Genomic DNA, 23,091 nt, shown 5'->3' on the forward strand with positions numbered 1-23,091 from the left:
GAGGGGGGGGGGGGTCAATGGACATGTTTAAAGCTGAGGTGGCTAACAGGGAGGTCAAAGGTTACCAGGTGGCCACAGCAGTGACCTTATTGACTGGTGGAGCACAGTCAAGGGGCTGAATGGCCTTCGCTCTAATGCATATATTTGTCTGAAAGCTCTTACAAAGAACTGACTGGTCTCCTCTGTGCCTCTTTATCCTGTAATTAGGAGAGAACAGAGAGGCCAAGGAAGGCCATTCCATCCACCAAGCTTGCTGTGCTGGTGTGTAAGATGATAACTGATCTGATGTGATCCTCTCCCGCCTGCCCCCCCCCGTAAACCCATCTCTCCATTCTCAATCAAAACTCCACCTCTCTCCCTCTGATTGTTCAGTAACCCAGTTCCCACTCCCCTCTGGGAGAGAGAATTCCAAACATAACCACCCACTGAGAGGAGGAATTCCCCACCTCAAATTCTCATTCTGAGGCAGTGTCCCCGAGTTCTAGATTCCCTCCCGAGGGGAAAGAGGTTCTCAGCATTCCGTCCTGAACCCCCTTCACTGAACTCACCACCGTTTTTGGTGCACTAAAAAAGTTGATTCGTTGGTTAAAAAGAAAAAGGAGGCTTATGTTTGGATGAGACTTGAGGGCTCAGATAGTGCACAAGAAAGCTTTAGATTGGCTAGGAGGGAGTTGAAGAGTGAGTTAAGAAGGGCTAAAAGAGGACATGAGAAGACTTAGGCTGATAGGATTAAGGAGAATCCTTAGGCGTTCTATAGGTATGTCAAGAACAGAAGGTTGGTTAGGGCAAGATTAGGGCCAGTTATAGACAGCAGAGGGAAGTTATGTGTGGAACCGGAAGAGATTGGAGAGGCATTGAACCAATATTTCTCTTCGGTATTCACGCAGGGGGACATGAATATAGCTGAGGAGGACATTGGGTTGCAGGGGTGTAAAATAGACAGTATTGCAGTTGATAAGGGGGATGTGCTGGATATTCTTGAGGGTTTGAAAATAGATAAGACCCCTGGTCCGGATGGGATTTACCCTAGGATTCTCTGGGAGGCAAGAGAGGCGATTGCAGAGCCTCTAGCTCTGATCTTCAGGTCGTCGTTGGCCTCTGGTGTAGTCCCGGAGGATTGGAGGATAGCGAATGTTGTCCCATTGTTTAAGAAGGGGAACAGAGATTTCCCCGGGAATTATAGACTGGTGAGTCTTACTTCTGTTGTGGGTAAAGTTTTAGAAAAAATTATTAGGGATAGGATTTATAGTTATTTGGAGAGTAATGAATTGATTGGAGATAGTCAGCATGGTTTTGTAGCGGGTAGGTCGTGCCTTACTAACCTTATTGAGTTTTTTGAGAAAGTGACCAAAGAGGTGGATGGGGGTAAGGCAGTGGACGTGGTATGTATGGATTTTAGTAAGGCGTTTGATAAGGTTCACCATGGTAGGCTTCTGCAGAAAATGCAGATGTATGGGATTGAGGGTGATTTAGGTAATTGGATCAGGAATTGGCTAGCAGATAGGAGACAGAGGGTGGTGGTTGATGGTAAATATTCGTCATGGAGTTCGGTTACAAGTGGTGTGCCTCAGGGATCTGTTTTGGGGCCACTGCTGTTTGTAATTTTTATTAATGATCTGGATGAGGGTATAGTTGGGTGGATCAGTAAATTTGCTGATGACACCAAAGTCGGAGGTGTGGTAGATAGTGAGGAAGGGTGTCATAGTTTGCAGGGAGACTTGGACAAGTTGCAGAGCTGGGCCGAGAGGTGGCGGATGGAGTTTAATGTGGAGAAGTGTGAGGTAATTCACTTTGGTAGGAATAACAGATGTGTAGAGTATAGGGCTAACGGGAGGACTCTGAATAGTGTTGATGAACAGAGGGATCTAGGTGTATGTGTACATAGATCCCTGAAAGTTGGGAATCAAGTAGATAAGGTTGTTAAGAAGGCATACGGTGTCTTGGCGTTTATTAGTAGGGGGATTGAATTTAGGAGCCGCAGCGTCATGTTGCAACTGTACACAACTCTGGTGTGGCCGCACTTGGAGTATTGTGTGCAGTTCTGGTCCCCACATTACAGGAAGGATGTGGAGGCTTTGGAGAGGGTGCAGAGGAGGTTTACCAGGATGTTGCCTGGTATGGAGGGGAGGTCCTATGAGGAGAGACTGAGGGATTTGAGGTTGTTTTCGTTAGAAAGAAGGCGGCTAAGAGGGGATCTTATTGAAACATATAAGATGATTAGAGGTTTAGATAGGGTGGATGGTGATAGCCTTTTTCCTCGGATGGAGAAAGCTAGCACAAGGGGGCATAGCTTTAAATTAAGGGGGGGTAGCTACAGGACGGATGTCAGGGGTAGGTTCTTTACCCAGAGGGTGGTGAGGGATTGGAATGCCCTGCCTGCTGCAGTTGTAAATGCGCCTAATTTGGGGGCGTTTAAGAGATCCGTGGATAGGTTTATGGATGGAAAGGGTTTGGTTTAGGTTAGAGGGTCATTGCTTTTTAACTGGTCGGCGCAACATCGTGGGCCGAAGGGCCTGTTCTGCGCTGTAATGTTCTATGTTCTATGTTAAATCCCACTCAGCAGAGGTCCAATCTGCTGAACCTGGGAGTGAGGAGACAGAGTGGATTCAATAAACTTTACACAGAGCAGGGAATGCGTTACCACAGGAAGTCCTTTATTGGCCTTCATAGCGAGGGGGATTGAATATAAAAGTAGGGAGGTCTTGCTGCAGCTGTATAGGGCATTGGTGAGGCCGCAGCTGGAGTACTGTGTGCAGTTTTGGTTGCCGCACTTGTGCAAGGATATTTTGGCCTTGGAGGGAGTGCAGAGGAGGTTCACTCGGCTGATACCTGAGATGAGGGGGTTGGACTATGAAGAGAGACTAAATAGACTGGGTCTGTACTCGTTGGAGTTTAGAAGGATGAGGGGGGATCTTATAGAGACGTGTAAGATGATGAAGGGGATGGATAGGATAGAGGTAGAGAGATTCTTCCCGCTCAGAAAAGATAGTAGGACTAGAGGGCACAGCCTCAAGATAAAGGGGGGGCGGTTTAGAACGGAGTTGAGGAGGAACTTCTTCACTCAAAGGGTGGTGAATCTCTGGAATTCTCTGCCCGTTGAAGTGGTGGAGGCTGCCTCACTAAATATATTTAAGTCACGGGTAGATAGGTTTCTGATAGACAGGGGAATTAAGGGGAGAAGGCGGGAAAGTGGAACTGAGCCACGACAGATCAGCCATGATCTTATTGAATGGCGGGGCAGGCTCGAAGGGCTAGATGGCCTACTCCTGCTCCTATTTCTTATGTTCTTATGTAGGAAGTGGTGTAGGCAGAAACCGTGATATGGATTGTGAAACAATGGGTAGATATTTGAGGCAGAGGAAGATGGAAGATGGGCAGAGTTAGAAGTGAATCTTCGAGTGGCAAGAACAGTTAGCCAATGAGGCCAGTGCCTGCAGATTTCCTTCACCAGGTTTCTTCTCTCTCTGTTTGACTCCCAGGTTTTGGGGCAGTTCTCCAGGGCAGTATTTTTGGATTAGCTGGATTACTGCCCACTGCCTACACCACCCCGATCATGAGTGGCCAAGGATTGGCAGGAACCTTTGCAGCACTGGCCATGATCTGCGCTATCACAAGTAAGAAATATCAAAATGAAACACTGCGGAATCAGAAACTCTCAAACTCACCGAGAAACACCTCTGCCAATCACAGAGCAAAACCCTCACAGGAACAGCAAAGCTCGTCAGAAAAGACAGTCCAAATATTCCACAAAGGGGCTGGTGGCCATTTCAAGACGACCATATCTTGGGAGTGTTTGATGGGGGGACAGTGTAGAGGGAGCTTTACTCTGTATCTAACCCCGTGCTGTACCTGTCCTGGGAGTGTTTGATGGAGGGACAGTGTAGAGGGAGCTTTACTCTGTATCTAACCCCGTGCTGTACCTGTCCTGGGAGTGTTTGATGGGGACAGTGTAGAGGGAGCTTTACTCTGTATCTAACCCCGTGCTGTACCTGTCCTGGGAGTGTTTGATGGGGACAGTGTAGAGGGAGCTATACTCTGTATCTAACCCCGTGCTGTACCTGTCCTGGGAGTGTTTGATGGGGACAGTGTAGAGGGAGCTTTACTCTGTATCTAACCCCGTGCTGTACCTGTCCTGGGAGTGTTTGATGGGGGGACAGTGTAGAGGGAGCTTTACTCTGTATCTAACCCCGTGCTGTACCTGTCCTGGGAGTGTTTGATGGGGACAGTGTAGAGGGAGCTTTACTCTGTATCTAACCCCGTGCTGTACCTGTCCAGGGAGTGTTTGATGGGGGGACAGTGTAGAGGGAGCTTTACTCTGTATCTAACCCCGTGCTGTACCTGTCCTGGGATGTTTGATGGGGGGACAGTGTAGAGGGAGCTTTACTCTGTATCTAACCCCGTGCTGTACCTGTCCTGGGAGTGTTTGATGGAGGGACAGTGTAGAGGGAGCTTTACTCTGTATCTAACCCCGTGCTGTACCTGTCCTGGGAGTGTTTGATGGGGACAGTGTAGAGGGAGCTTTACTCTGTATCTAACCCCGTGCTGTACCTGTCCTGGGAGTGTTTGATGGGGACAGTGTAGAGGGAGCTATACTCTGTATCTAACCCCGTGCTGTACCTGTCCTGGGAGTGTTTGATGGGGACAGTGTAGAGGGAGCTTTACTCTGTATCTAACCCCGTGCTGTACCTGTCCTGGGAGTGTTTGATGGGGGGACAGTGTAGAGGGAGCTTTACTCTGTATCTAACCCCGTGCTGTACCTGTCCTGGGAGTGTTTGATGGGGACAGTGTAGAGGGAGCTTTACTCTGTATCTAACCCCGTGCTGTACCTGTCCAGGGAGTGTTTGATGGGGGGACAGTGTAGAGGGAGCTTTACTCTGTATCTAACCCCGTGCTGTACCTGTCCTGGGATGTTTGATGGGGGTACAGTGTAGAGGGAGCTTTACTCTGTATCTAACCCCGTGCTGTACCTGTCCTGGGAGTGTTTGATGGGGGACAGTGTAGAGGGAGCTTTACTCTGTATCTAACCCCGTGCTGTACCTGTCCTGGGATTGTTTGATGGGGGGACAGTGTAGAGGGAGCTTTACTCTGTATCTAACCCCGTGCTGTACCTGTCCTGGGAGTGTTTGATGGAGGGACAGTGTAGAGGGAGCTTTACTCTGTATCTAACCCCGTGCTGTACCTGTCCTGGGAGTGTTTGATGGGGACAGTGTAGAGGGAGCTTTACTCTGTATCTAACCCCGTGCTGTACCTGTCCTGGGAGTGTTTGATGGGGACAGTGTAGAGGGAGCTATACTCTGTATCTAACCCCGTGCTGTACCTGTCCTGGGAGTGTTTGATGGGGACAGTGTAGAGGGAGCTTTACTCTGTATCTAACCCCGTGCTGTACCTGTCCTGGGAGTGTTTGATGGGGGGACAGTGTAGAGGGAGCTTTACTCTGTATCTAACCCCGTGCTGTACCTGTCCTGGGAGTGTTTGATGGGGACAGTGTAGAGGGAGCTTTACTCTGTATCTAACCCCGTGCTGTACCTGTCCAGGGAGTGTTTGATGGGGGGACAGTGTAGAGGGAGCTTTACTCTGTATCTAACCCCGTGCTGTACCTGTCCTGGGATGTTTGATGGGGGTACAGTGTAGAGGGAGCTTTACTCTGTATCTAACCCCGTGCTGTACCTGTCCTGGGAGTGTTTGATGGGGGACAGTGTAGAGGGAGCTTTACTCTGTATCTAACCCCGTGCTGTACCTGTCCTGGGATTGTTTGATGGGGGGACAGTGTAGAGGGAGCTTTACTCTGTATCTAACCCCGTGCTGTACCTGTCCTGGGAGTGTTTGATGGGGGGACAGTGTAGAGGGAGCTTTACTCTGTATCTAACCCCGTGCTGTACCTGTCCTGGGAGTGTTTGATGGGGGGGACAGTGTAGAGGGAGCTTTACTCTGTATCTAACCCCGTGCTGTACCTGTCCAGGGAGTGTTTGATGGGGGACAGTGTAGAGGGAGCTTTACTCTGTATCTAACCCCGTGCTGTACCTGTCCTGGGATGTTTGATGGGGGTACAGTGTAGAGGGAGCTTTACTCTGTATCTAACCCCGTGCTGTACCTGTCCTGGGAGTGTTTGATGGGGGACAGTGTAGAGGGAGCTTTACTCTGTATCTAACCCCGTGCTGTACCTGTCCTGGGAGTGTTTGATGGGGACAGTGTAGATGGAGCTTTACTCTGTATCTAACCCCGTGCTGTACCTGTCCTGGGAGTGTTTGATGGGGGGACAGTGTAGAGGGAGCTTTACTCTGTATCTAACCCCGTGCTGTACCTGTCCTGGGAGTGTTTGATGGGGGGACAGTGTAGAGGGAGCTTTACTCTGTATCTAACCCCGTGCTGTACCTGTCCTGGGAGTGTTTGATGGGGGGACAGTGTAGAGGGAGCTTTACTCTGTATCTAACCCCGTGCTGTACCTGTCCTGGGAGTGTTTGATGGGGGGGACAGTGTAGAGGGAGCTTTACTCTGTATCTAACCCTGTGCTGTACCTGTCCTGGGAGTGTTTGATGGCGGGGACAGTGTAGAGGGAGCTTTACTCTGTATCTAACCCTGTGCTGTACCTGTCCTGGGAGTGTTTGATGGGGACAGTGTAGAGGGAGCTTTACTCTGTATCTAACCCCGTGCTGTAGCCGTCCTGGGAGTGTTTGATGGGGGGGACAGTGTAGAGGGAGCTTTACTCTGTATCTAACCCTGTGCTGTACCTGTCCTGGGAGTGTTTGATGCGGGGACAGTGTAGAGGGAGCTTTACTCTGTATCTAACCCCGTGCTGTACCTGCCCTGGGAGTGTTTGATGGGGGGACAGTGTAGAGGGAGCTTTACTCTGTATCTAACCCCATGCTGTACCTGTCCTGGGAGTGTTTGATGGGAAAGTGTAGAGGGAGCTTTACTCTGTATCTAACCCCGTGCTGTACCTGTCCTGGGAGTGTTTGATGGGGGGACGGTGTAGAGGGAGCTTTACTCTGTATCTAACCCTGTGCTGTACCTGTCCTGGGAGTGTTTGATGGGGGGACGGTGTAGAGGGAGCTTTACTCTGTATCTAACCCCGTGCTGTACCTGTCCTGGGAGTGTTTGATGGGGACAGTGTAGAGGGAGCTTTACTCTGTATCTAACCCCGTGCTGTACCTGTCCTGGGAGTGTTTGATGGGGGACAGTGTAGAGGGAGCTTTACTCTGTATCTAACCCCATGGGATGGGGTTTAGGATGGGGACAGAGGGTGGGTTGGAGTTTGGGATTGTGTTGCTGGATCCCTCGGATGGGGTTTGGGATTGTGTTACGGGATGTGACGGGGTTTGGGGTGGGATGGGGTTTGGGATTGTGTTACGGGATGTGATGGGGTTTGGGGTGGGATGGGGTTTGGGATTGTGTTACGGGATGTGACGGGGTTTGGGGTGGGATGGGATTGGGATTGTGTTATGGGATGTGACGGGGTTTGGGGTGGGATGGGGTTTGGGATTGTGTTGTGGGATGTGACGGGGTTTGGGGTGGGATGGGGATTGGGATTGTGTTACGGGATGTGACGGGGTTTGGGGTGGGATGGGGTTTGGGATTGTGTTACAGGATGTGACGGGGTTTGGGGTGGGATCCCTGGGATGGGGTTTGGGATTGTGTTACGGGATGTGACGGGGTTTGGGGTGGGATGGGGATTGGGATTGTGTTACGGGATGTGACGGGGTTTGGGGTGGGATGGGGATTGGGATTGTGTTACAGGATGTGACGGGGTTTGGGGTGGGATGGGGTTTGGGATTGTGTTACGGGATGTGATGGGGTTTGGGGTGGGATGGGGTTTGGGATTGTGTTACGGGATGTGACGGGGTTTGGGGTGGGATGGGGATTGGGATTGTGTTACGGGATGTGACGGGGTTTGGGGTGGGATGGGGTTTGGGATTGTGTTACGGGATGTGACGGGGTTTGGGGTGGGATCCCTGGGATGGGGATTGGGATTGTGTTACGGGATGTGATGGGGTTTGGGGTGGGATGGGGATTGGGATTGTGTTACAGGATGTGACGGGGTTTGGGGTGGGATCCCTGGGATGGGGATTGGGATTGTGTTACGGGATGTGACGGGGTTTGGGGTGGGATGGGGATTGGGATTGTGTTACAGGATGTGACGGGGTTTGGGGTGGGATGGGGATTGGGATTGTGTTACGGGATGTGACGGGGTTTGGGGTGGGATGGGGATTGGGATTGTGTTACAGGATGTGACGGGGTTTGGGGTGGGATATGGATTGGGATTGTGTTACGGGATGTGACGGGGTTTGGGGTGGGATCCCTGGGATGGGGTTTGGGATTGTGTTACGGGATGTGATGGGGTTTGGGGTGGGATGGGGTTTGGGATTGTGTTACGGGATGTGATGGGGTTTGGGGTGGGATGGGGATTGGGATTGTGTTACGGGATGTGATGGGGTTTGGGGTGGGATGGGGATTGGGATTGTGTTACGGGATGTGATGGGGTTTGGGGTGGGATGGGGATTGGGATTGTGTTACAGGATGTGACGGGGTTTGGGGTGGGATGGGGTTTGGGATTGTGTTACGGGATGTGATGGGGTTTGGGGTGGGATGGGGATTGGGATTGTGTTATGGGATGTGACGGGGTTTGGGGTGGGATCCCTGGGATGGGGTTTGGGATGAGTAGATGCTGTCCATGGTGTTGCTGGGACACAGGCTGAACTCGAAGCTGGTTTACTCCGTTACTGAAATGTTCTTTCCTTTTGTAGGTGGCTCATCACAGAATGAAAGTGCTTTTGGTTATTTCAATACCGCCTGTGCAGTGATCTTACTGGCTATCCTGGCCTACTTCGCCTTATCCCGTTTGGTGAGTTCCCCCATCCTCAGTCAGTAACTCTGACCGGGATCAGACATCATTCTGTTCTCACTGCAACTGGACGAGAACCTTCAACCCTCAGAAGTCTCACCTCACTGGTGTTAAACACTGCGCTTCCCTCATTTTCTCAGAGTGTTTTTATTCAGTTGTGATGAAAGTTTAGGCGATGGAGAAGGAGAGCTGTTTGTGGGGAAGTTCACAGAATCTTCTCCTGTGTTAAACACTCCAGGAATATCTCAGCTTTTTAACCTCATGGACACCATTTAAGTTGAGTGCTAAAGTTAGACGGCAGTAAACAGGTCGAGGAGATGGAAGTGAGAGGTCGGAGGGGGGACAGGGGAGGGCACTCTGATGGGGGAGAATGTTCCTATGTGGTGGGGGTTTAGATCAGCAAAGTTTTTCAGTGTGGCCAAGACTGCATCCTGCCTGTTTATCTCTTCAATTCACATTTAGGAGTTTTCTCGATATTACTTTAACAAAGGGAAGAACGTGTGGAAAGACAAAAGGAAAGAGGAAGAGAGGATCTGTAAGATCGACCTCAGCAAACAAGGTGAGAACGTAAAACTGAGCTGTCTTTCTGCTTTAGGCCTCAGGCTTCAGTTTGCGGCCTTAGGTTTGAGATCTTGGGTGTCCAGTTTGGGTTCCAGGCCTGCGATAGATTGGTGAAATGTCTGTTGTGTTACAATCCAGGTCAGAAACTCCGAGATGTTTTATGGAATCAGCCTTAACCTTAAGTTTTGCACTTTGAATTTGGCGCAGGTAGAGGAACAGGCAGTACTGAGGAAGCGGGGGGGCTGCAGAACGACTTGGACAGGTTAGGAGAGTGGGCAAAGAAGTGGCAGATGGAAAACAATGTGGAAAAGTGTGAGGTTATGCACTTTGGAAGGAAGAATGGAGGTGGAGACTATTTTCTAGATGGGGAAATGCTTAGGAAATCAGAAACACAGAGGGACTTGGGAGTCATTGTTCAAGATTCTCTTAAGGTTAACGTGTAGGTTCAGTCGGCAGATAGGAAGGCAAATGCAATGTTAGCATTCATATTGAGAGGAGTAGAATACAAGAGCAGGGATGTATTTCTGAGGCTGTACAAGGCTCTGGTCAGATCCCATTTGGAATATTGTGAGCAGTTTTGGGCCTCGTATCTCAGGAAGGATGTGCTGGCCTCAGAAAGGATCCAAAGGAGGTTCACAAGAATGATCCCTGGAATGAAGAGCTTGTCGTATGAGGAACGGTTGAGGATTCTGGATCTGTACTCGTTGGAGTTTAGAAGGATGAGGGGGGATCTTATTGAAACTTACAGGATACTGTGAGGCCCTGGATAGAGTGGACGTGGAGAAGATGTTTCCACTAGTAGGAAAAACTAGAACCAGAGGGCACAACCTCAGGGTAAAGGGACGATCCTTTAAAACAGAGATGAGGAGGAATTTCTTCGGCCAGAGAGTGGGGAATCTGTGGAACTCTTTGCCGCAGAAGGCTGTGGAGGCCGGGTTATTGAGTGTCTTTAAAACAGAGATAGATAGGTTCGTGACTGATAGGGGGATCAGGAGTTATGGGGAAAAGGCAGGAGAATGGGGATGAGAAAAATATCAACCATGATTGAATGGCGGAGCAGACTCGATGGACCGAGTGGCCTCATTCTGCTCCCATATCTTATGGTCTTATGGCACAGGTGAGTAGAAAATTTCATAGAACCCCTACAGTACAGAAGGAGGCCATTTGGCCCATTGAGTCTGTACCAACTACAATCCCACCAGGCCCTATTCCCAGAACCCCACACATTTAAGGCCAATTAACCTAATCCGCACATCTTTGGACTGTGGGAGAAAACCCATACAGACACGGAGAGAATGTGTAGACTCCACACACGCAGTGACCCGAAGCCAGAATTGAACTTGGGACCCTGGTGCTGTGAGGCAGTAGTGCTAACCACTATGCCACCGTGCCGATGTTTCGCTTCAGGTATGAATCAAATGACCCACTAGGGAGCTTTCATCAAACAAGGTTTATTTAAGAATACATTTAACACATAGAAAGAAAATTAGCAAGACCTTCTACCAATCACAAACATGAAAAATGATATTGAATAAACCTTAACAGCTCAACATACTGTTCTAACCGAATAAATCTCCTTTCAAAAATACACCTATCCCAGGCGTAGCACAAAAAATGAGTTTGTTCACATGATGCTGGGTCTTCTAGGACCTGCTGTGAGTTAGTCCTTTGGATAGAGTATTGAAACATTGACTTCCCAGCCCTGGGGATTCCAGCAGACCCCAGAGCGGAGATAGAGCCACTGCCGGCCTCTGGCTAAAAAACCACCAGCAGCAACACTTTCACTTCAGAAAGGCAAAAAAACCTGCTTGTAACTAACCAGCTGAGTTTCTAATACCAGAGAGACAAACACACTGCATTCAGCCTGGAGTCCAAATATATTCTAACTAGCCAGCAACCAAAACTGAAAGTAAAGAAGTCTTCCCACCAGACCTGTCAATCATTCTCCCCCCACCCCCGAACAATTCAAAAGGGTTGTAAAACTTGTAAAATGCCAGGAGAGTACATTAGGCCCAAATTAAAAATCAACAAAAAGCCTCTAACAATAATAAAAGAGCAAAGGGTCCAGATGACCCCTTGACGAAGCCTCCAGCTGGTGTCTGTAACTCTCTGAGGTAGCCAAACGGATACACGATTGGCCTGATGACAGAGAGTGGTTGTAGAGAGTTGTTTTTCAAACTGGAGGCCTGTGACCAGCGGTGTGCCTCAGGGATCAGTGCTGAGCCCACTGTTATTTGTCATTTATATGAATGATTTGGATGAGAATATAGGGGACATGGTTAGTAAGTTTGCAGATGACACCAAGATTGGTGGCACAGTGGACAGTGAAGAAGATTATCTCCAATTGCAATGGGATCTTGATCAATTGGGCCAGTGGGCTGACGAATGGCAGATGGAGTTTAATTTAGATAAATATGAGGTGATGCATTTTAGTAGATGGAACCAGGGCAGGATTTACTCAGTTAATGGTAGGGCATTGGGGAGAGTTACAGAACAAAGAGATCTAGGGGCACAGGTTCATAGCTCCTTGAAAGTGGACTCACAGGTGGACAGAGTGGTGAAGAAGGCATTCAGCATGCTTGGTTTCATTGGTCAGAACATTGAATACAGGAGTTGGGACGTCTTGTTGAAGTTGTACAAGACATTGGTAAGGCCACACTTGGAATACTGTGTACAGTATATCCTGGATATAAGTGTTTTAGGCGTGACAGAGGAGGGTCAAAAAGAGGAGGGGGAGTGGCGTTGTTAGTTAGGGAGCACATTACAGCTGTGCGGAGGGAGGATAATTTCGAGGAGTCAGGAAATGAGTCGCTGGGATGGAGTTCAGGAATAGGAAGGGAGCAATTACTTTGCTAGGAGTGTACTATAGGCCACCAAATAGCACGCGGGAGGTGGAAGAAAGGATATGTAAAGAAATTCTGGATAGGTGTAGAAAAAAAGGGTTGTTGTAGTGGGAGACTTTAATCTCCCTGGGGTGGATTGGAAGGTGCCTAGGGCTGGGGGTCCAGATGGGGAGGAATTTGTAAAATATGTACTGGAAGGGTCTTTGGAGCAGTATGTAGCTAGCCCGACTAGAGAGGGATCTATACTGGATCTAGTTCCAGGAAATGAGCCTGGTCAGGTGATCGAGGTTGCAGTAGGGGAACATGTGGCGAACAGTGACCACAATTCAGTCTACTTTAGGATACTAATGGAAAAAGATGAGCACTGTCCGAAGGGGAGGGTGCTAAATTGGGGGAAGGCTCGATACAGCCGGATTAAGCAGGAACTTATAGATACTGATTGGGAGAGGTTGTTTGAGGGTAAGTCCACGTTCGGCCTGTGGGAGTCTTTTAAGGGACAGCTGAAATGGGTGCAAGAAAGACATGTGTCAGTTAAGAGGAGGGATGGGAAAGGTAGGATCAGGGAGCCGTGGATAACTAGGGAGATTGAGGACTTGGTCAGGAGGAAAAGAGAGGCGTATGTTAGGTCTAAGCAACTGGGAACAGAGAGAGCATTGGAGGAATATAGAGAGAGTGGGAGAGAGCTTAAACGGGGAGTTAGAAGGGCAAAAAGGGGGCATGAAATAGTCTTGGCAGACAGGATTAAGGAAACTCCAAAAGCATTTTACTCCTATGCCAGGAATAAAAGGGCAGTTAGAGGAAAAATTGGTCCTCTTAGGGACAGAGGAGGGGAACTATGCCTAGAATCCAAGGGAATGGGGGAGATCCTGAATGAATACTTTGCGTCAGTATTCATGAGGGAGAGGGACCTGTTGTCAGGTACTGTCTTGGAGGGAGTTGAGGAAGTATCTATTACGAGGGAGGAAGTGTTAGGGTTTTTACATAATATTAAAACTGATAAATCTCTGGGGCCTGATGGCATTTATCCCAGGCTGCTTAGGAAGATGAGGGATGAAATTGCTGGGCCTCTGACGCAAACCTTTGTCTCTTCCTTGGACACAGGTGAGGTCCCAGAGGACTGGAGGATAGCAAATGCGGTACCGTTGTTTAAAAAGGGTAGCAGGGATAACCCGGGTAATTATAGGCCGGTGAGTTTGATGTCAGTGGTAGGGAAGTTGTTGGAAAGGATTCTTAGGGATAGGATGTATAAGCATTTAGAGTGTGGCAATTTGATTAGTGATAGGCAGCATGGATTTGTTAAGGGGAAGTCTTGCCTTACATAAGAACATAAGAACATAAGAAATAGGAGCAGGAGTAGGCCATCTAGCCCTTCGAGCCTGCCCCGCCATTCAATAAGATCATGGCTGATCTGTCATGGCTCAGTTCCACTTTCCCGCCCTCTCCCCATAACCCTTAATCCCCTCTCTTATCAAAAACCCATCAACCCGCGTCTTAAAAATATTTAGCGAGGTAGCCTCCACCACTTCAACGGGCAGAGAATTCCAGAGATTCACCACCCTTTGAGTGAAGAAATTCCTCCTCAACTCCGTTCTAAACCGCCCCCCCTTTATCTTGAGGCTGTGCCCCCTAGTCCTTACGAATCTGGCAGAATTTTTTGAGGAGGTGACAAAAACGGTCGACGAAGGACGAGCCGTGGATGTCGTCTACATGGATTTCAGGCGTTTGACAAAGTCCCTCATGATAGGTTGGTGGAAAAGGTTAAGGCTCATGGGATACAAGGACAGGTATCTAGATGGATTAAGAACTGGCTTGGTAATAGGAGACAGAAAGTAGTAGTGGAAGGGTCCTTCTCTAGCTGGAGGTCTGTTACCAGTGGTATGCCTCAGGGCTCAGTACTGGGACCTTTGTTATTTGTAATATACATAAATGACTTGGAAGAAGGAGTAAGTGGTGTGATCAGCAAGTTTGCAGATGGTACGAAGATGGCTGGACTTGCTGATAGTGAGAAGCAGTGTCAGGCAATACAGCGGGATATAGACTGCCTGGTATATTGGGCAGAGAAATGGCAGATGGAATTTAATCCAGATAAACGCGAGGTGATGCATTTCAGAAGAAAGAACGTAGGGGGGAGTTACACGATAAATGGTAGGCCTATTAAGAGTATAGAAATGCAGAGGGACCTGGGGGTGCAAGTACACAAGTCCTTGAAGGTGGCAGTACAGGTGGAGAGTGTGGTGAAGATGGCCAATGGTATGTTAGCCTTTATAGGAAGGGGTATAGAGTATAAAAACTGGAGTCTGATGTTGCAGTTGTATAGACCACATTTGGAGTCCAGTTCTGGTTGCCATACTACCAGAAGGACGTGGAGACCCTGGAGAGAGTGCAGAGGAGGTTTACCAGGATGCTGCCTGGTATAGAAGGACTTAGGTATGAGGACAGATTGAGCAAACTGGGGCTGTTCTCCCTGGAAAGACGGAGAATAAGGGGAGATCTAATAGAGGTGTATAAGATTATGAAGGGTATAGATAGAGTGAACAGTGGGAAGCTTTTTCCCAGGTTGGATACAAAAATCACGAGGGGCCACGGGCTTAGGGTTAGATGGGTGAGGTATAATTCAGATGTTAGAGGGAGGTTTTTCACACAGAGGGTTGTGGGGGCCTGGAATGCACTGCCATGTAGGGTGATGGAGGCAGGCATGCTAGAGTTGTTTAAGGCTTACCTAGATAGGCACATGAGCGGACTACAGATGGAGGGATACAAAAGAATGTTCTAGTTAAGGATCAAGAGCCTCAGGACGTTCCTGGGAATCAATAGATTCCTATGGGATGTCCAACATATTTTGTGGCTCACCTGTCTCTTACATTGGAGCTACTGGGGATCTTCCGTTAATGTCTGTTTCAGCCGTGTATGTTTATTGGTGTCTCTTTTTTTACACCCACAGGTGATTCGGTCCGCCTTGTTGTCCAACAAGGGGCATACACACGGTGGGTCGTGCGAGGGCTGCTCTTGGATGTTGCTTCGAGAGTTGCCTAGTGCTTCACGTCGTTAGTGTACGCTTAAACTGGACCAACTGACGGGCAACACGACAGCTCAGTGACTATCACTGTTTGCTGTGCAGTTACAGGGACCCGGGTCGGATCTCCGACTTGGGTCGGTGTCTGTGGGAGTTTGCACATTCTCCCCGTGTTTGCGTGGGTTTTCTCCGGGTGCTCCGGTTTCCTCCCGCACCCCAAAAATGTGCTCATAGGCTGATTGGTGTTAATGAATTGTCCCTAAATTGGATCTCCCTTAATCTGGCGCACGTATAATTCCCTAAATTTGCATCCCTTTAATTGCGGAGTCCAAGAGGCGTAGACAAAAGTGGTAGGTAGGAGGAGGATTGGAATGAGGCACTCACTGAGTGTTAAAATGGGCGGCGTGGGCTTGTAGGGCCCAAGGGCCTGTTTCCTGTGCTGTGTTGTTCTTTGTTCTTTGTTCTGGTCACCCTATTATAAAAAGGATATTATTAAATTAGAAAGAGTGCAGAAAAGATTTACTAGGATGCTACTGGGATTTGATGGATTGAGTTATAAGGAGAGGCTGGATAGACTGGGACTTTTTTCTCTGGAGCGTAGAGGGGTGATCTTATAGAGGTCTATAAAATAATGAGGGGCACAGATCAGCTAGATAGTCAATATCTTTTCCCCAAAGGTAGGGGAGTCTAAAACTAGAGGACATAGGTTTAAGGTCAGAGGGGAGAGATACAAAAGTGTCCAGAGGGGCAATTTTTTCACCCAGAGGGTGGTGAGTGTCTGGAACAAGCTGCCTGAGGCAGTAGTAGAGTTGAGTACAGTTCTGTCTTTTAAAAAGCATTTAGACAGTTACATGGGTACGATGGGTATAGAGGGATATGGGCCAAATGCAGGCAATTGGGATTAGTTTAGGGTTAAAAAAATGGGTGGGCATGGACACGTTAGGCCGAATGGCCTGTTTCCCTGCTGTAAACCTGTGTGACTCTCTGACCACACTCCTGTCCCCTCACTCTCCCTCCTGCCTGCCTTCAGCCTGACTGTAACTCTCCTCTCCTATTCTTTCACTCTTACTTCCTACTTGAGAAAGGATGAAGGGTGTTGGAGAGAGTACAGAGGAGATTCACCAGAATGATGACAGGTATAAAGAAGTGTAACTATGAGGATTAGTTACAGAAGTGAGGGTGTTTTCCTTGGAGAGAAAGAAAGGCTTGATGGTGTGACTGAGATATTCAAGACAGGGTAAACGGTGAGAAACTGTTCCCACTCATCAGGCATTAGAGGGCACAGATTTCAAATCGTTGGCAACAGGAGTAGAAATGACGTGAGGATTATTTTTCACAGAGACAATGGCTGAAGCAAACTTCACAAAAGGGTAGTTGAGGCAGGTTTGGTGGAGTTAATCAGCTGGATGTTGGATGAAAATAAAGAATGTGTAAGGTTAGGGGAATAAGGCAGGAGGTGGGACTGGCTAGAATGCTCTTTCAGAGAGGCAGTGTAGATCTGATGGGCCAAATGGCCTCTTTCTGCCTGTAAAGATTCAGTGATCCTTCCCCCTGCTCGTGTGATGAATCCTCCGCAGCCCCCACTCCTTCACTCTGTCTGTTCCTTTCTCCAGATGAGGTCACTGACGCAGAGAGGAGATCCTCTACACAGTTAATGGAAAACACCAACTCAGAGGCAGACAGCAAGTCCTCAATCTTCACCATCTTACGAAAGGTGAATACCCAACAGTAACTGTTCTGCTCGGTGATGTGTGCTCCTATTAGAGATTAGAGGGGCAGTCAGCTCTGACACTGACCCCCTCCCAAAGTGAGAGATATTGGACTCCAGTAACTCACTGTGAGGTGTAGCGTTGAACAGTCACACACCGTACACTCTCTCCCCCTCTCCCTGCACCTCCACTTTACTTTCTCTTTTCCTCTCTCTCCCACTCACTCTACCACTCGATCTCTATTTGTTCCTCTCTCTATTCTCTGTTCTCTCTACCCTCAGCTTTTTGTCTCTTTCTCTGTTTTTTCTCTATCACTCACTCTATCCCTCTATTTCTGTCCCTCGCTCTCCTGTGTATCTCTGTCTTTCTGCTTATTTCTCTAGTTCTCTCTTAATAAGCTCTTTCTCTCTCTCTCTCTGTCTCCGTTTCTCTCTGTGTCACTTCTTACCTCTCCATCTCCACTCTATTTCTCTGTCTGGCTCTCCCTCCTCTGTCCCTCTGTCTCTAGTTATCTGTCCCCCTCCCTCCCTGCCCACCCCCGCCTCCCTGTTCTCTGTCTGTTGCTTTGTTTCTCCCTGTGTCTCTCCACCTTCCTTTCCCTCTCTCTCTCCCTCCCTGGCTCTCTTTCTGCCTTCCTCTGTCTCACTTTCTCTGCTGTTACCTGTTGCAGAAGGTCAGGGGCATGGAGTTGGGGGTAGGGTGTTAGCGTGGATAGAGGATTGGTTGTCAAATAGGAGGCAGAGAGTGGGGGTCAATGGGTGCTATTTGGATTGGCGGATGGTGACTAGTGGAGTGCCCCAGGGGTCGGTGCTGGGGCCTCAGCTATTCACCATTTATATAGATGATCTGGAGGAGGGAACCGAGTGTAGGGTGTCGAAATTTGCTGATGACACCAAGATTGGGGGAAAGGCAAATTGTGCGGAGGGTGTGGAGAGTCTGCAGAAGGATCTAGATAGGCTGGGCGAATGGGCCAGGAAATGGCAAATGGAATTTAATGTTGGCAAGTGTGAGGTGGTCCACTTTGGTAGGAAGAATGGTAGGAAGGATTATTACTTACGTGGCGAAAAACTGCAGCAGGCGACGGTGCAGAGGGACCTCGGGGTCCTTGTGCATGAGTCGCAAAAACCCAGCTTGCAGGTGCAGCAGGTGGTCAGGAAGGTGAATGGGATGCTGGCCTTCATAGCGAGGGGGATTGAATATAAAAGTAGGGAGGTCTTGCTGCGGTTGTATAGCGCATTGGTGAGGCTGCAGCTGGAGTACTGTGTGCAGTTTTGGGCGCCGTACTTACGCAAGGATATTTTGGCCTTGGAGGGAGTGCAGAGGAGGTTCACTAGGCTGATGCCGGAGTTGAGGGGGTTGAGCTATGAGGAGAGGCTGAATAAACTAGGCTTGTACTCGTTAGAGTTTAGAAGAATGAGGGGAGATCTCATTGAGACGTATAAGATGATGAATGGGATGGATAGGATAGAGGTGGAGAGACTCTTCCCGCTCAGAAAGGATAATAGGACTAGGGGGCACAGCCTCAAGATAAAGGGGAGGCGGTTTAGAACGGAGTTGAGGAGGAACTTCTTCACTCAAAGGGTGGTGAATCTCTGGAATTCTCTGCCCGTTGAAGTGGTGGAGGCTGCCTCGCTAAATATTTTTAAGACGCGGGTTGATGGGTTTTTGATAAGAGAGGGGATTAAGGGTTATGGGGAGAGGGTGGGAATGTGGAACTGAGCCACGACAGATCAGCCATGATCTTATTGAATGGCGGGGCAGGCTCGAAGGGCTAGATGGCCTACTCCTGCTCCTATTTCTTATGTTCTTATTATGTGATTTAATGATGCACTGGTATTGACAAATTGGACTGGAAGGACCCAGGATAATGCTCCAGTGACACAGGTTCAAATTCTGCTATCTGTCGTGGTTGAACTCAACAGCAATTGAAATGAAAGATCTAATGATGACCGTGGAACCATGGGATAAAAGCAAATTACTGCTGTTGCTGGAATCTGAAACCAGAAGAGAAAATGCTGGAAAATCTTAGTGGGTCTGAGATTTCGAGTCCAGACAACCTTCCAGATGCTGCCAGACCAGCTGAGATTTTTCAGCATTTTCTTTTTTGGTCTCTCCATGGAACCGTGGTTGAAAAAGCCCAATAGTTGCCTGTCGCCTAATGAAAGTTGACTAATTAGTGTCTGGCCCACAGCTCTGTGGTTGACTGATCTCTGAAATGGCCATTCAGCTATTAACAAACCACTACAAAGCCAGGGAAAAGGAATGGAAGCAGATGGACCACCCAGGATCAGCATCAAACTCTGTCTTTCAGGGAAAGCAATGGCCAAGTGCTATTATCGCTAGACTATTAATCCAGAATGTTCTGGGGACCTGGGTTTGAATCCCACCATGGCAGTAGTAACATTTGAATTCAATAGAAAAAAATCTGGAATGAAGAATCTACAAATGACGGTGAAACCATCGTCGATTGTTACAAAAACCCATCGGGTTCACCAATGTCCTCTAGGGAAGGAAATCTGCCGTCCTTACCCGGCCTGGCCTACATGTGACTCCAGAGCCCCAGCGATGTGGTTAACTCTGTACTGCTCTCTGGAATAGCTGAGATACTCTGTTCAAGGGTAACTAAGGATGTGCAGTAAATGCAGCTCCAGCCAGTGACACCCACATTCCCTGAATGAATAAAAACAGCACCCCCCCCCGTCAAACCTTCTTACTGACATCTGGGGGTTTGTCCCATCCTCACACTGAGGCCCCCTCCATCACATTGTGTTTCACCACCCCACTGTGCAAAGTGAGATAGGTTTCAAATAGCTCCAGGCTGGGTGTCCATGTGGACCATCAGCCCCGGGGCTGTATTCCAGCACAATCTGTAACCCCATGGCCCGGAATATCCCCCACTCAAACATTACCAACAAGCCAGGGGATCAACCCTGGATCAATGGAGGGGGCAGGAGGGCACGTCAGGAGCAGCATCAGGCATACCGAAAAATGAGGTGTCCCCCTGGTGAAGCTACAACACAGGAATACTTGCAGCTAAACGGCATAAACAGCAAATGACAGACAGAGCGAAGGGTCCCACAATCAAAGGATCAGATCCAAGCTCTGCCACATCGAGCTGTGAAAGGTGATGGACAATTAAACAACTCACTGCAGGAGGAAACTCCACAAATATCCCCATCCTCAATGACAGAGGAGCCCAGCACGTCAGTGTAAAAGATAAGGCTGAAGTATTCACAGCAATCTTCAGCCAGAAGTACGGAGCGGATAATCCATCTCCGCATCCTCCAGTGGTCCCCAACATCTCAGTCTCCAGGCAATTCCATTCGCTCCCCGTGATATCAAGAAACAGTTGGACGCACTGGATGCTGCAAAGGGAAGGGGTCCTGATAACATTCCGACAATAGCACTGAAGACTTGTGTTCCAGAACCTGCTGCTCCCCTAGCCAAGCTCTTCCAGCACAGTTACAACACTGGCATCTATCCAACAATGTGGAAGATTGCCCAGGTATGTCCTGTACACATAAAACAGGACAAATCCAACCCAGCCAATTACTGCCCAATCAGTCTACTCTCGATCATCAGTAAAGTGATGGAAGGGGTCATCGACAGCACGATCCAGCAGCACCTGCTCAGCAATAACCTGCTCAGTGACGCCCAGTTTGGGTTTCTCCAGGGGGTCACTCAGCTCCTGACCTCATCACAGCCTTGGTTCAAACATGGACAAAAGAGCTGAACTCCAGAGGTGAGGTCAGAGTGACAGCCCTCGATATCAAGGCTGCATTCGACCGAGTGTGGTATCAAGGAGCCCGAGCGAAACTGGAATCATTGGGTATCGGGGGAAACCTCTCCGCTGGGTGGAGTCATACCTGGTACATAGGAAGATGGTTGTGGTTCTGGAGGGTCAGTCATCCCAGCTCCAGGACATCTCTGCAGGAGTCCCTCAGGATAGTATCCTAGGCCCAACAATCTTCAGCTGCTTCATCAATGACCTTCCCTCCATCGTAAGGTCAGAGTGGGGATGTTCGCTGATGAATGCACAATGTTCAGCACCATTCCCCACTCCTCAGAGACTGAAGCAGTCCCTGTTCAAATACAACAAGATCTGGACAGTATCCGGGTTTGGGCTGACAAGTGGCAATGACCATCACCAATAAGAGACACTCTAACCACCCCTTGACACCCAGTGATGTTACCATCACTGAATCCCCTACTGTCCACATGCTTACAGTTACCATTGACCAGAAATTTAACTGGACTCACCACATAAACACAATGTCTACAAGAGTAGGTCAGAGGCTGGGAATACTGCAGTGAGTAACTCACCTCCTGACTCCCCAAACCCTATCCAACATCTACAAGGCACAAGTCAGGAGTGTGATGGAATACTCCCCACTTGCCTGGATGGGTGCAGCTCCAACACCACCCAGGACAAAGCAGCCCCGCTGCTACCCCTTCCATTAATATTCACTCCCTCCACCCCTGACACACGGTGATGGCAGTGTGTACCATCTACAAGATGCACTGCAGCAACTCACCAAGGCCCCTTAGGCAGCACCTTCCAAACCCACCACCACTTCCATCTCGAAAGACAAGAACAGCAGATACCTGGTAACACCTCCACCTGCATGTTCCTCTCCAAGTTTCTCAGCTTCCTGACTTGAAAATATATCAACTGTTCCTTCATTGGGTCAAAATCCTGGAACGTCCTCCCTAATAGCACTGTCGGTGTACCCACATTACAGAGACTGCTCTCTCTGTGTCTCTCTGTTCTCTGGGACTCTCTGTGTCATAGGTACATATTAACATACAAATTACATGCAGCAGTACGCCAGTTGGCCCCTTGAGCCTGCTCTATCACACAGAAAGATTATGGCTGATCAGATTGTGGTCCTAACACTACATTCTGCCGACCCATTAAACTTTCACTCCCGTCTTAGTAAATACTCCATCTACCTTTGCTATAATGCATGGACCCTGCCTTCACCACTGGGGGACTTCCAAAGATTGGCTACCCTCTGAAGGAAAAGATTTCTTTTCACCTCACTCTGAAAGGGAGATCCTTATTTTAAAACTGTGACCCCCCCCCACCCCCCGCCCTAGTTCTAGTCTCTCCCCCAAAGGGAAACATCCTCTGAGCCACTCCCCTGTCCACTCCTCTCAGCATCTTATAGATTTCAGTAAGATCATCTCTCAATCTCCTAAACCCCAGTAGGTACAGACTCAGCCTGTCCAACCTTTCCTCGGAAGATAACACTCGTCTCCCCCTCCCCCTATCCCAGGTAACATGGAACGTAGAAAAACTACAGCACAAACAGGTCCTTCAGCCCACAAGTTGCGCTGATCATATCCCTACCTACTAGGCTTACCTATAACCCTCAATCCTATTAAACCCCATATACTCATCCAAAAGTCTTTTAAAAGACCCCAGCGAGTTCGCCTCCACCACCACTGACGGCAGCCGATTCCATTCACTCACCACCCTCTGAGTGAAAAACTTACCCCTAACATCACTTCTGTACTTTCCTCCCCGCACCTTAAATCTGTGTCCTCTCGTAGCAACCATTTCAACCCGGGGAAATAGCCTCTGAGAATCCACCCTATCCATTCCTCTCAACATTTTATAAACTTCTATCAGGTCGCCTCTCAACCTTCGTCTCTCCAGGGAGAGGATCAGTTGAGTGATCTTCTCTAGGCTGTTTCTAACCTGTCTCCTTTTGCCTCCTTCTTTGTCACCCTATTTTTCACCCCTGTCAGACTGTAGTGTGATTGTAGAGTTGTTCAGTGCTGCCTCTAACGGGAATATTCCCTCTCTGTCTCCACAGATCTGGCCCATGGCCTTACTGGTGTGTCTGGTGTTCAGTGTTACCATTGGAGTATTCCCAGCAGTAACCGTCGATGCCAAATCAACCATTTCTGCTGATGGGACATGGAGTAAGTTCCTGAGTGGGGAAAGGTGATGAGCTGCTGGGAGGAACGTACGAAAAATATCCACCTGATTGCACAGAGTAACATCAAAGACGGGAAGGATACAGACTAATAGAGAAGTGGAGAAGGTCTTTAGGCCTGTCACGTTAGCACTTTGCTAGAATTATCCAATAATTCCATTCCCAGTTTTTTCTGCCTTGT

At 48.8% G+C, this 23,091-nt stretch overlaps 1 protein-coding gene across 1 annotated transcript in view; it reads left to right on the forward strand.

The window, feature by feature from the left end:
• Nucleotides 1–23,091, forward strand: part of LOC145339312 (equilibrative nucleoside transporter 1-like) — an 82,786-nt gene that overhangs the window by 18,972 nt on the left and 40,723 nt on the right. Inside the window, exons 4-8 of the mRNA XM_080183738.1 lie at nt 3,480–3,614; nt 8,742–8,839; nt 9,302–9,398; nt 16,870–16,970; nt 22,788–22,896. Of these exons, the coding sequence (XP_080039864.1) occupies nt 3,480–3,614; nt 8,742–8,839; nt 9,302–9,398; nt 16,870–16,970; nt 22,788–22,896 (540 nt within the window). The remainder of the gene's footprint in view (nt 1–3,479; nt 3,615–8,741; nt 8,840–9,301; nt 9,399–16,869; nt 16,971–22,787; nt 22,897–23,091) is intronic.

Source organism: Carcharhinus amblyrhynchos, unplaced genomic scaffold (assembly GCF_965287045.1).
Source record: "Carcharhinus amblyrhynchos unplaced genomic scaffold, sCarAmb.v2.hapA scaffold_398, whole genome shotgun sequence".
NCBI classification, from domain to species: domain Eukaryota; kingdom Metazoa; phylum Chordata; class Chondrichthyes; order Carcharhiniformes; family Carcharhinidae; genus Carcharhinus; species Carcharhinus amblyrhynchos.